Below are 16,328 nucleotides of genomic sequence, written 5' to 3' on the forward strand. Positions count from 1 at the left end.
AAACTGGTCTACAATGATTTATTGAAACATTTCCAATACGCCATTTTGATAAAAATTTCATCATTCAAAATGGCTAAATTTTAACAGAAATGTGAATTCCTGTGTGAATTTGTCCTTTTTGTATATGGCGAACGTTATAGTTTATTTCGCAGTGCTGTGATAAATATTCGATAAATTAAGTGTGAAATTGTGCTTGCGCCGCGTTCCCCGTAGTGATCATTTATTGGATAAGTAGGAGAACGGTTGCTGCTGCAGCTGGTTCTTGTTCAATTTGCATTTTTTCTCCTTCCCGATGATGTTGTTGGTTTGCGTGGGTGACCATCGGTTGGTGATAAAAGGGCCTACAAAGGTTTGTTTACACAAAGGTTGTATGCCCTTTTCACATGTGGCTCTTGATATCATCTTAGAGTGTCTTTTTGATGTATGCATTCTTGATTTTGTTGATTTTATGTGAAGAGATGATACTGAGAAGTTAAGCACACATGATGAGCAGAACACGTGTGTATAAGAAATCAGCGAAAAAATAAAAAAAAAAATGACGGTGACCAGTGGGATTTCTATCGAAAATTTCCAATCAGTACAAAGCACCCGTGTACTGAATTGAATTTGTGGGAAACAATACCACCTGTTACCATAATTTTTTCCCACATTTTCTAATATACGCGTGTGTAGATCATCATGTGTAATTTGTTTCTCAGTATCATCTCTTCAAATAAAATCTGAAAATAACTCGACTTTTTAGTCGATCAAACCTAGCAATATGTTCTTGATTAATTTTCTTCAGAAAAATCCAGTGCTTGCAATTCGGTCCCGGAATTCAACGATAAAGTAATAACAATAATTTCAGACGCCCTGGGCATTGGCATAACCTTGAGGATTGCTTAACTGCAACCAGGTCCCAGGGCTTGTCTGTATCTTTACATTTTGAAAGATGCACACTAGTGATGCCAGTTGTGATGTAGCGGACCAAAGTTTGTTTTGATTTAACTACTAGCCAAAATTAAATAATTATGTAGTTTAGAATTATAGTATAAAATATGAATTGCTTCTTTTAAATAATTGAGTCTAATAGTTACAAAAATGTAAAAAATTAATTTTCATTATTTGGCTCAAAACTTTTGGAATGCTACATCACGCAGATACTACCTTTGAATTTGGCTTGATCGAGTGGCGATTTTGTTTTTTCTTTTCTTTTATTTAGATCAATACGATGCAGTTTTGAAGAAAACAACGATATCAACTATATTCCTTCTCGGATGAAGACAGCGAAGATGATTTCCTTATGAGCGAATTTGAAGACGACGAGAGCGAAAACAAAACGACTGTTCTACCGCAAATCACTCTTTACTACTACTATTCAATATTTCTTCCTCGATTTCTCGTAAAATAGTCAGTCATTCATCGGTTTCATTTATTAGCATTCAGTGGAGTTTTTGCTTTTATTTGTACCACCTTTGGTGCCTTTTAAGTTTTTGATGATTAGATTTGCCAGATTGGGTAGAGGTTTCAAAGTTTACGCATGTCTATAAGCCTAATTGTAAACAGTAAACAGGGTGCCTTCCATTCATTTTGGCAGAGGGAATTTTTTGTGAGATGGTGGAGTGGTGGGATATTATGATGATGTATGTTGTGCGTAAGTGGCGGAGGGAAGTGTGGGGTCTGTGTTTGGCGCATCTTGTTATTCCACAGTTATGTCCATAGTTGAATGGAAGACACCCTGATAGCAAATATAATAAATGTTACTAATAATACTTAAGTGATTAATTTTTTTTCTTTCTCTCTTTATATCGGTGCATGATGAGATACACTGAACAAGGTGAAGATAAAATAATAATTAAATGTAATTATCACATAATCTTGCAGAATTGATCCGACGCCTACGAATATAATGGAGATAGTTAGATAAAAACACGAAGGATCCACGATCAGATTCAAAATGGAAGTGATGCGGTATAATCGAGGAGCTGTACTAGTGAGATTGATAGCAAGAGATGGACACTGTTTATTTTCATCGATAGTGAACCAACTTCATCATACAGAGGTGCATTCGGAGCAACATTATGAGATGGTTTGGCAGCTCAGACGGGAAGTTGTGACTCACATCCGGAGTCACATTCATACATATTCAGACAACCTGATATCCTATCTTATGGATCCTGAAATATGCACTCCTGGTAATACATTGGAAGAGAAAACCCAACTGTTCTTGCAAAGGCTCGAAACCTCAGCAGAATGGGGCGGTGAGGAAACGATTTCAGTGGTATCCATAATCTATGGAAAGAGAGTCGACGTGTACAACGAAAATGGACCAATTATAAAATTTAACGAGAATGGAACAGTCAATGGAGTTATACGCCTTGCATACCGGATTACTGCTCATACTAGAGAAAGTTGCAGCAGGAATCACTACGATAGTATTATCCAAAATCTACAATTACGAAATAATAGATCCCAAGAGGTAACAGAACAGACACCCAATGAACGAGGTTATCAGGCCCCGAACAGCGAAATCGAAATATGGCAGCGGAACCCAAGGATTGATGCATCACAAATAAGTAACAGGTCATACGAACATACGGCAATTAATACGACAATGACAGGAAACCCAAACCAAAAATACAGAATAGCAACATGGAACGTCAGAGGATGCTCAAATGACAGGAAACGAGACGAATTAGACATTGCTCTTAACGAACAACAGATCACATTAGCCGCTATACAAGAGTCGCGTATGCCTGGATGCACGTTCGAGACACGATATTATGTGTGGTACAATGTTAACGATGACGATAGAATTCGCCAACGAGAAGGAGGAGGGACTGCTATTGTCGTTCATAAATCTATACATAAGCCGAATAAATTCAAAAAGATAAGTTCGAACTCGTGCTCGTATCTTAGTGACTTCGCTGGAGAAAATATTATATTTATATCCACTTATGCTAGACCGGTGACCAAGGAGGATAATGGAGAATTTTCTGTGTTGATTAGATATGTTTTAGGTCTTTCAAACCACCTACAAAACAGAATCGCAATGCTCGGCGATTTCAATGCCCACCTAAGAGTGGAAGACCTAACGGATAGCGATAAACGCTACATAGGACACAACCTACTACATCGGCAGTCAAATGTAAACGGACTGGAATTGAAGAATCTAATTCACTGCCTCAAACTCAAAGATTACCTCACATTCGCCAAGTCAAAATCCGTCAGAGTTACATGGAGCAACCGGAAGAGTGAATCTCAAATCAACCATATACTACTAAGCGTAATGTCCTTTTTATGCAATCCTGATATCAAAGCGTTCCTGCATCCAGCATCAATCAGCGATCATAAAATGGTGATAGGAATAATTAAACGCAAAAGAAATACAGAAAGTGTAACAATTTCACAAGAAGGTCCAGCCATTCATCCAACGAAGCGGGCTAAACTAGATCTAGGACTACTATATAATGACGAAACCATAAAGGAAAGATACCAGGTAACATTAGATAGAAACCTAGCTCGCATCCCTGGTAATGCCAGCATAAGTGAAAAATGGGAAAAGATAGCTACGGCTATGACTACAGCAGCACAATCTCACTTGAGTTGTCCCATATTTCCTATGACTCCAAGGCGTGAGAAAGCTTATAAACGGTACGATCAAATTCATCACAAACTTATTTTGGATCGGTCGAACCCAGTTTTGAAGAAAAGCTGCGCGGAAGCCAGACGCGATAAAGCAAATGCTTTTAAACAACATTTCGAAGACAAAATCAACAGGTTTCTTGAAGAAACAGAACATGATAATGGATTAGATAAAATGGTGAAAACATTCAGGTTTATCAAAGCACACAGAAGGAATAATGGAAGCAAGCGTGGGAAATTTATCCATATTAGAGACTGGGAGATGAGGCTACGAGAACAAGGAGCGGGGACAGATATTCAGCTAACTGATGAAACTGACGAGCGCTCTCCGGGACCAGACCCTACAAAGGACGAGGTGATAAGAATAATAATAGAAATGCGTAACAACTCCGCACCTGGCCTGGATGGAATAGCAGCTGAATTGCTGAAACACGGATCTGAAAACCTACTGGATCAATTAGTGGAACTACTAGTCGACGTTTTTCGGAGCAACGAAGTCCCGGTGTCATGGGCAACAACAATACAGATACCAATCCCAAAAATACCCAGCCCACAATCGACAAATGACTACAGGCGAATTACATTATGCTCAGTAGCATATAATCTGTATGCAAAAATATTGCTGAACAGACTACAACAGCAACTTCCGCAGATTCCCGATTACCAGATGGCCTTCATGCGAAAAAGAAGCGCTACGGACCAGATTTTTGTTCTTCGACGGATACTGGATGAAAAATGGCGTAAAGGCAAACCCGTCATTATAGTATCTGTGGACCTTCGGCAAGCATTTGATAAAATCGATGTGTCAAAGCTTTCCCCAATATTGCGGGAAATGGGCGTGTCCGAATCATTGGTTAACAGGATTCTTAAGGCGTGTTTGAGTGAAGAGACATCCTTGCAGTGGTATGGCCAACGCACGCAAATAACACGAAAGAAAAGAGGAATCAAACAAGGTTGCCCCATCAGCCCAATCTTGTTTGTTATCATGTTGCATCACGTACTTATCACGATGAAGGAATTTATCCCAGAACTAAATATGGAGCATATAGAGAGAATCGTACTACCGCTCATTCTGGCATATGCTGATGACCTCCTGTTTTTGTGTGAAAATATTGACGAAGTCGAACATCTGCTATCTGTATTGGAACCATTATTAGCATCGATTGGTTTGGAAATAAATACCTCCAAAATCAAAGTACTGTTTAGGGACCCGTACAATATAAGGAACGTTAACCCAGACCAGACATATGATTTTGGAAAATACAAACTAACCCTAGTAACGAAAATGACATACCTGGAAGCAACGATTACCAGCAGTCTAACCCGGAAACAGACAACATCAGATCGAATAAAGAAAGCATACAAAGCCTTCCATACACTATGCGGTTTTTTGCGGCAACACCCAGTAAGATGGCCTGTGGTAAAGAAACTGTATCACGCTTTGATAACGCCGGTAGTGACGTATTCAATGGAAGTGGCAACGGTACTCAAAAGTAATAGGAACTCCCTCCGTAGAATGGAGAGCACGATGTTGTCTACACTAAAAAGAATGAGCAGGAGTAATGCAGGGTCTCGTGAAGGAGAAGAATCTGAAAACATGGAACAGTCACAGCAGCAACAACCACAAGAACAACAATTAGTCAATGTAGAGACTTCACCGAACAATGAACAGTCTGATTCACAGTATATAGCTGTACGGGAGTTGGAAGGAAGAACCATAAACAATAAAATCAGGGTTTCTCGTCTAAACTTTTATGGACACGTCGTTAGAAGCGCACCTCAGGGGATTATCAGGAAAGCCCTAGAGTATAGGATCCCGGAGAAGAAAAAAGTTGGAAGACCCTGCTTCACTTGGAAAACCAGCGCAAGGCAGGATGTAGAAAGAAGCGGTCGATCGGTGGATTATTGGCAAGAGGTGGCTAATAACAGAAGTGAGTTCAAATCAGCCACGACAAGATTGTTCACTGAAATGGTGGAATCAGAATACGAAGACTCGGAAGTTACTCTCAGCGATTCAAGTAGCGATGAGCAACTGAACATCCTGGATTTCAGAGGTTTCTCTGAAGACGAGGATGATGGTTTCCAAGGATTCGACTAACTATGTGATGGTAAAATATACTAACAACTTCCCATACTTTTCACCAACCTCGATCATTATTAACAGGTAAATATTCATTTTATTAAATTACTATATTATACTGTCATTACTGTTAACACTATTATGCAACTAATTCAATTAGGCATATTCAATTGACCTGCATCGGGTTATTATTTTGCATGTAATGATATGGGAAAAGGGGGGACTCACGATTCAGCATGGAGAGTGTATGGGAGCCGTTCTAGGGGTTGGTTGGGGCATGTGGTTCATTTTAGACATTATAGTCTGACGTGAGAACCATGTTCCACTCAAGTTCTGGAATTTGGCCTTGAGACTTGAGATCTGGCCTTCATAAGACCCCCTTCTGTCTCGCAAAATCAAAATCAAAATCAAAATCAAACAATAATTTCAGACGCTGCTTCATATGAACATGTTCAAGCAAAGTGAAACGATCTCAACTAGGTCATACGGCTGGTTCACAGCACTTCCAAACAATTTATTTTGAAATAACCCGTAATCGGGATCGCTGGCATCTATGCTCTCCTAGTAACACATATTCCTAAATGTCCCCATTCGGGTGGAAATGAGATTAATTTCACCCACAGTGCAACAATGAAAAGCTCTTTCGAAATCAACAATCCATCAAACGAGACAAAGTGAACTCAACGCTTTGGTGAAAACGAAAAAAAAAAGCATCCATGTTTGCATGGGACTCGGAAACAAATACGACTCACAAAAAAAAAAGATCTAGCACAGCTCTTCCGAAAAGTAAAATTAAATAATGTTATTGATGTTGACGCTGCTTGATTTTCAGCACCATGCAAGCGAGTAAGCACACGTTACCACAAAGTTGAGGAGCTTTTTGGTTTTTTTCGCGTCGTCGACGTCGAGTGAGCTGTTTGTGTCCCAGCAATTATGTTTGGGAATGGATTTTAATTCGAGAGAACAAGTGGGTGGCGGTGCGTCACAGCGACGACGATGGATGAAATGCTCGAAAGTACTCCAGACGTACCAGCATGCAATTATTGAAACAAGAAAAGAAAACAATGTTTAAATTGAAAGAAAACAGAGTGGAATTCAATTTGGTTTTCCGTTCTGCTTGCTTTTCTTCGGTAGGTGCCTTGACTACCCCTTGTTCACCTCATTCGAGTGGTCGGTTGTGTGGGTGGGATTTTTTGTTTTGATTTTCACATGCGCTATGGGATGGGGACCAGGACATTTGTAGCCGTGGTGAACCGCAAAAGAGCAACTTTCTGTTTCCATCGAAAAGCGGTGACTTAATTTCAAAAAAATGCTGTCATGAGCATCCGTACCCCGACAGGATAAAAGCAGGACTACTCAAGTGGTGGGGGAATTTTCGGGAGCGCACTTACCATGCATGCTGTTCAGGGAGCTGTGCTTCATAAACTGAATCCGGCGGAAGATGACGGTCGCTCCGAACAGGAACACGATGATGGCAATGATCGAACCGAGCAGTATAATGAACCAGGTTTGCGTCAGGATATCGTGTGAGTAGTCGTGATTTATTGGAAACCTGTTGGTGTGAAGAATGGAAAGAAAATGGAATCAAATTAGAAACAATAGAAAACCCCGGCGGACGGATGATTGAATCGGTTGAGTGGGTATTAATGAGATTTGCTTCCTTCCGTTCGACGCTTACCGTGTGTAGCCCTGGTCCAGTCGTTTGGTGTGGGGATCCAGCCGGAGGATGGAAGGAGCACTGAAGGGACCCATTCCGATGCGGGTGGAGGCGGCGATGCTGACGGAGTAGGTCACTCCGGCGGAGAGGTTGGCCAGCAGTAGCTTCGGAGAGTCTCCATCGACAGTCATGTTCGTGAGGACCTTGGAGATGTTGTGGACGTCGTAGCCACGGATGATGATGTGGTAGTTTTTCAGTTTTCCTGGAAAGGTTCATGGAATTAGGATTTATTTTTTGATAATTATTTTATGAATAATTCTCAGTTCTTTTAAAAATCAAAACTACACACATTTTAAATCTACCCCCATATGTTTAATCCGAATTCTTCTGAAGGTTGATTGTTTCTTCCCCTGTAAATTTCTTCCGACCAATCTAGGAGCTTAGGGGAAATTTCTTTAATGTTGGCTTTTCCTGGAGACATTTCCTCGAAGTTTTTCCTGGTTTTTTTTTCAGATTTTTCATTGGACTTCTTTCGGAATTTTCTTCAGACTTCTTGCGAAAGTTTCTTTAGACTTCTCCCGGGAGCTTTTTCAGACATTCCCAGGAAGTTTTTTCCAAGAAGTTCTTCCAGGAAGTTCTTCCAAGAAGTTCTTCCAGGAAGTTCTTCCAGTAAGTTTTTCCGGGAAGTTCTTCCAAAATGTTCTTTCGGGAAGTTCTTCCACGAAATTGTTCCAGGAAGTTCTTCCAGAAGGTTCTTGCAGGAAGTTCTTGCAGGAAGTTCTTCTAGGAAGTTCTTCCGAGAAGTTCTTCCAGGAAGTTCTTCCAGGAAGTTCTTGCAGGAAGTTCTTACAGAAAGTTCTTCCAGGAAGTTCTTCCAGGAAGTTCTTCCAGGAAGTTCTTCCAGGAAGTTCTTCCAGGAAGTTCTTCCAGGAAGTTCTTCCAGGAAGTTCTTCCAGGAAGTTCTTCCAGGAAGTTCTTCCAGGAAGTTCTTCCAGGAAGTTCTTCCAGGAAGTTCTTCCAGGAAGTTCTTCCAGGAAGTTCTTCCAGGAAGTTCTTCCAGGAAGTTCTTCCAGGAAGTTCTTCCAGGAAGTTCTTCCAGGAAGTTCTTCCAGGAAGTTCTTCCAGGAAGTTCTTCCAGGAAGTTCTTCCAGGAAGTTCTTCCAGGAAGTTCTTCCAGGAAGTTCTTACAGCAAGTTCTTCCAGGAAGTTCTTCCAGGAAGTTCTTCTAGGAAGTTCTTCCAGTTCAGTTCTTCCAGGAAATTCTTCCAGGAAGTTTTTTAAGGAAGTTCTTCCGGGAAGTTCTTCCAGAAGCTTCTACCAACTTTTTCCCAAAGTTTTGCCACTCTTCTCCCAGAAGTTGTTTCCATCTTCTCTAGGAAGTTTCTTTAGACTTATCCCGGGAGCTTCTTCTGACATTCCCAGGAAGTTTTTTCCAGGAAGTTTTTTCCAAGAAGTTGTTCCAGGAAGTTCTTCCAGGAAGTTCTTCCAGGAAGTTCTTCCAGGAAGTTCTTCCAGGAAGTTCTTCCAGGAAGTTCTTCCAGGAAGTTCTTCCAGGAAGTTCTTCCAGGAAGTTCTTCCAGGAAGTTCTTCCAGAAAGTTCTTCCAGAAAGTTCTTCCAGGAAGTTCTTCCAGAAAGTTCTTCCAGGAAGTTCTTCCAGGAAGTTCTTCCAGGAAGTTCTTCCAGGAAGTTCTTCCAGGAAGTTCTTCCAGGAAGTTCTTCCAGGAAGTTCTTCCAGGAAGTTCTTCCAGGAAGTTCTTCCAGGAAGTTCTTCCAGGAAGTTCTTTCAGGAAGTTCTTCCACGAAGTTCTTCCAGGAAGTTCTTCCAGGAAGTTCATCCAGGAAGTTCTTCCAGGAAGTTCTTCCAGGAAGTTCTTCCAGGAAGTTCTTCCACGAAGTTCTTCCGGGAAGTTCTTCCGGGAAGTTCTTCCAGAAGCTTCTACCAACTTTTTCCGGAAGTTTTGCCACTCTTCTCCCAGAAGTTGTTGCCATCTTCTCTAGGAAGTTTCTTTAATCTTCTCCAGGATGTTTCTTCTGATTTTCCTCTATCAATGCTGCAAAATCTCGACAATACATGGTGATATTGACAATTCTGCTTTGGTCACTCATTTGAGCTAAAAGTCGTCGTCAAGCCAAAACAATGTCAATTGTCAATGACAATGCTGTCAGTAACGAACATGTGTAGATTTTTTATTAACTATATTTTGTAATGAAATTATTTTTTTTCCATCATCTCTCGGAGATTTGTTATGGTGTTTCCTGGATATTTGTTTGTACTTTGAAAAATATCAAATTCGTAATTTTGATGACTATTTGCGATATTCAAAAAAGTCGAATTTTAGCTCATGTGTGTATGATTGACCATAGGAAATCGGAGAAGGTTGAGTTATAATTCATTAATTTTTTTGGTATTTGGCCAGGAAATGCTCTTCATTATACAGGATTTTTTTAAAATTGAGCACCCTCTTGTTTAACTTAAGACCAAAAACAGATTCAAACCTTATCAACACTTACCGTTCAAGCTATGATTCGCCGGTGGCTCCCACTTCAAATACACCGCTGAAGTGTTCAACAGCACCGCTTCCATATTGACGGGAGGTGCACTGGGAACTGTAGGATAACAAATTAGGCATTATATTCACGCAGCAATCACCCCCACCCCATCCAACGTAACTTACCATCTTCCATCGTCCGAGCGATCCTTGAATTGGACGGCCTTCCCTCGATGGTTTTGAAGAACGGCACCAGAAAGAACTCGTACTCGGTATACTTCGCCAGCCCGTTGATCGTACAAGCCGAAGCACCTCCACCGTGCAGCACCGTCAGCGTCCTATACGTCCCATTGCTACGGAGTATCCTCGAGTAGATGTAGAACCCTTCCACGTACTGCCCATTCACAATCTCCCACGCCAGGCGGACACTGCTCGAATCGGAGGCATTCACTTCCAGTAAGTTTACGACACTGCCGGACGAGAGAGTCGCCTGAGCTTCACTGAGGTTGATGTCTTCACCGTGGTTGAAGTCCCTGCCGATCGTTACCGGGTCCGACATCAAGCTGGGAATACCTAGACCTTGATCGTTTTCCGCCCGAACGATGAACGTGTAGGATACGTCCACCGTCACCGGCGAATAGGTGTAGCTGGTCGAGGAGAGTTTGTAGGGAACGGGGATCCAACCTTTGGCCATGTCAGTGGCGAAGACTTCGATCAGGTAGCCGTTGATGTCGGAAGCACCGGACTTTATGCTCGGCAGCCAGGAGATGGTGATCGAGCTGTTGGTTACGTTGACGATTTGAGGTTTGCCGGGAGCGCTCGGGAAGGCACCAGGTTCATGAGCGCGAAAAAATTTGATGTTCGGATTAGTTGGGGCTTCCAAACGAAGGTAAGCACTCCATGTAGCTTTCCCACTACGACTGCTGGCAACGCAGGTGTACAGACCTTGGTCGGTGCTCTTGTCTAGGTCGTGAATGATTAGCGTTCCGTTGTCCGTCGTGTTGATTCGTTCGGAGTTGATTACCGGATTTCCATCCAGGTACCAGGAGATGATGGGCGTTGGGTTTCCAACTGCTTTGCACGGAAGCGCCACGACGGACTTAAGTGGAAGAGTTTGATTTGACGGGCCCAGGATTATGATCGGTGGAGGTCGATCATCCTGGGAGGCTACGGTGAGACGTGCTCGAACGCTGATCGAGCCTACCCCATTGACGGAGCTGCAGACTACGATCAAACCGTTGTCTGCCTTGGTGGTTTGAGGGATCGTTAGGACGCTAAGACCTTCGATGGTGTTGGACGTCTCGAAGCGATCGAATTTGTTGCCTGGGAAGATCAGGGTGCGATTACCTTCGATCGACCAGAAGGTGGTTGGCTTCGGACGTCCTTCCGATTTGCACTCGAAGCTGGCATCATGAGGAGCTTCTACCACTTGGGGCACCGGCCGGATTACAAGGTGCGGAGGAGCTGTAAAAAGAGATCAATTGATGGATTTGCACTAAAATTAAAGTGTGGAAAAATTCTTACAATGCACAGTCAGCGTTCCCGTGGCGGAGATCGTCCCTACAGCGTTATCTGCTTCGCAGCTGTATTCTCCTTCATCGTCCAGTACCACGTTTTCCAGCCGTAGACTCCGATCTTCCAGGATGTGAACCCTATCCAGAGGCATATTACCACCGGAAGCAGACCTTCGCCAAAGTACATCCGGCATCGGTTCACCGCCTACCCGACATTGAAACGTAACCGAAGAACCCTCAACTATCGTCGAATCGTGAGGACCTCGTATCAGAAATGGTTTCACTGAAAACAAACCCCCTAATCATAAGCCTATCTCATTCCCCAAACATAATTCATTCAACCTACCGTGAACTTTGAGGAAAGCGGCCGCAGACTCCCTCTGTCCAACCAGATTCTTCGCAATGCATTGGTACTTTCCCTCGTCGGTCTGGCGAACATCCTGAATAGCCAAGTTGCCCCCATCTACGATTCGAATCCGTTTGGTGCTTTCGACGTCCAGCTTCTGGCCGTTCTTCCGCCACGCCACTGATGGCTCCGGAATACCTTTCGGGGGGCCGCACTCCAGCAGGACCGTCTCGCCTTGGGACACTCGAGAAGTCTGAGGCTCCAACCGGAAGTCCTCCCGTAACACTGTGAAGCGAGATAGAGAGACAGAACCAAAGCAAGGAAATTATTTGCATATTTTATTCGCTAGTTGTTTTTCAGATAAAACACGCCGAAACAAGCAAAAAGCAGCTTCGTTCTCTCTGTCTGTTCGGAATATAGTTTTAGTTCAGCCCTTAGGAATGCTTTGTTGTTGATTTTCCCAACTAGTCCCGGTGACGTTCCCGCACAGTGAGACACACACACAGAGAGAGATAGAGACAGCAAAAACCAAACCAGCATTCGGTCGTCGGAATCAGATTTCCATTCGCCACTGCCACCAGTTAGAGAGGAATAAAACAACTTTTTTATGGTGTCCTAGCGGCCACCGGACACAGCAGAAACCCCTCTAACGACAACGGGCGGGCGACAGCCGAAAATCCTCCACCGGGGGAGCGCTTTTTATGACCGTCTGCGATGCAAATGGATATTTTATTTGCATTTTTTCGGATCCATTTGTTTTTTTTTTTTTTGGTTTGTGCATGTTTTCTCGTCCGTTGGTGCAGAAATAGTAGTGGGTTGGAGTTTAGTGGCAGAAGAGGAATGATGGCGTTATTAGCAGGCGTTTCCCCGGACGAATCGAGCTCGGGACAAAATATGCTTTTATCTTTAGCTAACAAATGGAGCACCAGTTGATAAAAATTTATTTGAATTATTTTGATTATGTCTGCACATTTTTTACTCAAGGGTTGTAAAAGAGAGGGTTTTGGTAATTTCAATGGATGTGACTATGCTTGTTGATTTATGCGATTAATAAATAAGGGCAGTGGATTGATTTTGGTTTAGAATTGGTCGTGGTAAAGGTTATACAGTGGGTTGGGAATTTTTAAGATTAGATCCATTCTATTAGCAACTGTACCAGAGTAGTGACTATATAGGAAGTACAACCGGTTTCTGTATTGCTGATATGTATTCCGTACACAGGCATCCCATCGCAGTAATCCGAAGCATTTGTCGTAATTTGTCAACTCTAAAGCCGCTAACCCAGAACCCAGTGGAACCCAGATCCTCCCATTGATTAGCCAAACCGTTAATCCATGATTCAAACCACCATGCATGTTTCACTGTCTTCGTTCACAAATAAGATTTAGGTAGCGATAATAACGAAACCCATAGGCGTAACTAGGATATTGAGCCTTGAGGCAAAAATCCATCGGTAGTATAGGAGAGGGGATTACTTTATCCTATTATTTTACTGCGGTAACAAATTTATCAACTATTTATCGAAAAAAAAAATCCATAAGGAAAAAGACGAACCAGCCCAAGGCTAAATATCTCTCTAATTAGACGGGAACAAATCACAAGCTTTTTTTTGTCACTCGATGCTCTCACCAGTCGAGGTGAATAAAACATTCATAATTCGTTTTACATCACATCAAAACCGTATATTTCAAGCGTTTACAATTATTTAGAATTCTTAGCCTTCACTTTAGTCTTATACTTCTTTGAAGACGTGCTTTTTTGACAATAATGCATAACAGAAGCCACAAATTACCCGCGATTAATGTGTTGAGATGCTTCAAATGTGGAGAATTTGGGCACAAGAGCATGGATTGCAAAAATTGTGAGAGATGCTCTAGGTTCAGCCAACAACACAAAACGTCGGAGTGTACGTCAACTGTATTGAAATGTATTAATTGTTTGAAAATGAATAATGAACTTGGACGTCAACTATGCCGCATTTAGCCTTATGTTGACGTTTTAGAGAACTGGCTCGAGACATTCCTTGATTCTAGTAAATAAAATATATTGGCTGGTGATTTTAATATTAATTGGCGTGATAACCATAATTCGAATCATTTTAATCGTTAGCTGAGTTTTTTAATTTAAAGCAAACGGTAAATGAGTATACGCGTATTTCCAGGCACAGTAGAACTTTAATTGACCACGTTGATTCCAATTTTGATTCCATTTGTTCAGTTACGGATACTGATTTGAAAATAACTGATCATCCACGCTCCTCTCAACAAGATTCGAAACAGCTTGCTTCGAATATTTCTTCCAGCACTTCAATTTTACAAAATTATCGTTATCGTTAACATGGTCTAAGACATTAATCACTAAGGTCTCATGATTCATGAGACCTTAGTGATTAATGTCTTAGACCATGTTAACGATAACGATAATTTTGTAAAATTGAAGTGCTGGAGGAAATATCCGAAACAGGCTGTTTCGAATCTTGTTGAGAGCAGCGTGGATTTTCCATTCGCGGCCGGTAACTTAGATGAATCTACAGCTGTTCTTAATAACGCTTTGAAAACGTGTACTAGTTGAGCAAAAGTTTGTTTCTTTAAAGAACTCGAACAGCTGGTACAATTTGGATCTTTTGCGTCTTAAACGGAAAAGGGACAAATGGTACAAAAAGTTGTGTAGATCAAATAATGACAATCATTGGAATAGGTACACAATCGCGCGTAATAAGTATTCACAATCGATAAAGAAAACTCGATTTAAATATGTACAAAGGAAGATTGATCAGCATTAAAACAACAGCAAAGAGCTATCGAAAATTTTGAAATCTTTATTAAAACCTAGTAATTGCAAACCGCGGTCCATAACTTTTAATGGCACATTAGAACAGTCAGAACAAGTAATTGCAGCTAAGTTTAATTATTATTTTGTAGACAGTGTTTCATTGATCAATCAATCCATTGAATTGGTCGATGAACCTGGCGAAATAAATCAGCCAGTTAATAATAGTTGTAGATTTGAAGTTTTTCACCCAATCACATTAGATGAACTTAGAGTTATTTGTTTTTCATTAGGAAAATCGGCTGGAGTAGATAATGTTAATGCTAGAGTTATTCAAGATTGCTTTCATGTCATTGGCCACATCTTGCTGGACCTTATTAATGAATCATTACAAACTGGACATGTACCACAAATTTGGAAGAAATCCTTAGTGGTCCCAATTCAAAAAGTTGCTGGAACGATTAAAGCCGAAGAGTTTCGTCCCATCAACATGTTGCACAAATTAGGGAAAATGTTAGAACTTGTTATTAAAGGCCAGCTGTTGGAGTATTTAAATAGTAAAAGTTTGTTGATACCAGAATAATCGGGATATCGGGAAGGTCATTCTTGTGAAACCGCGTTGAATTTGGTATTAGCGAAGTGGAAAAATAACTTGGAGTGTAAAAATATGATTGTTGCTGTTTTTTAGATCTTAAACGCGCTTTTGAAACAATTTCTAGGCCCTTATTGTTAAGATCAATCAAGCGCTTTGGAATTACGAATGCTGCATAAAAATGGTTTGAAAACTATTTGTCTGACAGAACTCAACGGACTTTTTTTTAATGATTATGTTTCCAGTCCCATGGGAATAACCTTGGAGTGCCCCAGGGAAGTGTATTAGGGCCCCTGTTATTTATTATATATATATATTAATGACTTGCAGTTACATAAAATTTCATTACATTACGTTTTACGATTTTGCGACATTAATCTTTTTGCAGATGATACTGTGATTTAGATGATGCCGTTTTACACTTGAATGAAGATTTGCGTTCTCTAAGCAGATTGAAGTGTAAGCAGTTGAAATTGAATACAAGTAAAACTAACTTTATGGTTATTTTGCGGAATCAAGTAAATGAGAAGGTCTCTGTTGTAAATGATGATGAGACTATTGATCGCGTTCGGGAGATTAAATATCTTGGCGTGATTATTGATGACGCACTTAAGTTCAACTCTCACATTAACAATGTCATCAAGAAAATTGCCAAGAAGTATATGGAATTCTATGTCGACTGAAAAACGATTTAACTATTGCCAGTAAAATACAGCTATACAAATCAATCATCTCTCCTCATCTAGACTTTTGTCCTTCCATTTTATTTCTGGCCAATGCAACACAAATATCGAGATTACAGCGCTTGCTGAATAAAATAATGCGTTTGATTTTGAGATGATTCACTTCCTCAACTTTGATGCTAGACGCCTTACAATGGTTGTCGGTGAAGCAAAGAATTGTATATTTGTCTATGGTGTTCATTTTTAAAGTAGTTAACGGTTTGCTGCCTCGATATTTGTGTGATCGAATTGAAAGAGGAAGTGGCTTTCATAGATATAATACTAGAAACGCGGTTGAAATAAATACCCCACATTTCTTGACTTGTGCTTCACAAAATTCATTATATTACAAAGGAATAAATGTTTTCAATTCGATGCCTAGACATACCAATCGTTCAGCAACACTTACACAATTTAAAAGACACTGCATTTCACACGTTAAAAGTGTCTTTTGAACAGTTATCCAGTGATTTTTATTATGAATTGAAATGATGTATCTTGACGAAGTTATCTCTAACTGATTATGTTGTATGG

The 16,328-nt window shown here is 41.0% G+C and overlaps 1 protein-coding gene across 1 annotated transcript in view; it reads right to left on the bottom strand.

The window, feature by feature from the left end:
- The window catches only part of LOC135703710 (protein sax-3-like), a 488,202-nt gene that overhangs the window by 36,280 nt on the left and 435,594 nt on the right, over positions 1 to 16,328 (bottom strand). Inside the window, exons 4-9 of the mRNA XM_065224994.1 lie at positions 11,712 to 11,996; positions 11,376 to 11,648; positions 10,038 to 11,315; positions 9,874 to 9,969; positions 7,383 to 7,623; positions 7,096 to 7,256 (exon numbers count right to left, since the gene is read on the bottom strand). Of these exons, the coding sequence (XP_065081066.1) occupies positions 7,096 to 7,256; positions 7,383 to 7,623; positions 9,874 to 9,969; positions 10,038 to 11,315; positions 11,376 to 11,648; positions 11,712 to 11,996 (2,334 nt within the window). The remainder of the gene's footprint in view (positions 1 to 7,095; positions 7,257 to 7,382; positions 7,624 to 9,873; positions 9,970 to 10,037; positions 11,316 to 11,375; positions 11,649 to 11,711; positions 11,997 to 16,328) is intronic.

The sequence above is a fragment of the Ochlerotatus camptorhynchus genome, unplaced genomic scaffold (assembly GCF_037179485.1).
Source record: "Ochlerotatus camptorhynchus isolate MF236.1 unplaced genomic scaffold, CSIRO-AGI_Acam_v1.1 ptg000220l, whole genome shotgun sequence".
Lineage (NCBI taxonomy): Eukaryota > Metazoa > Arthropoda > Insecta > Diptera > Culicidae > Ochlerotatus > Ochlerotatus camptorhynchus.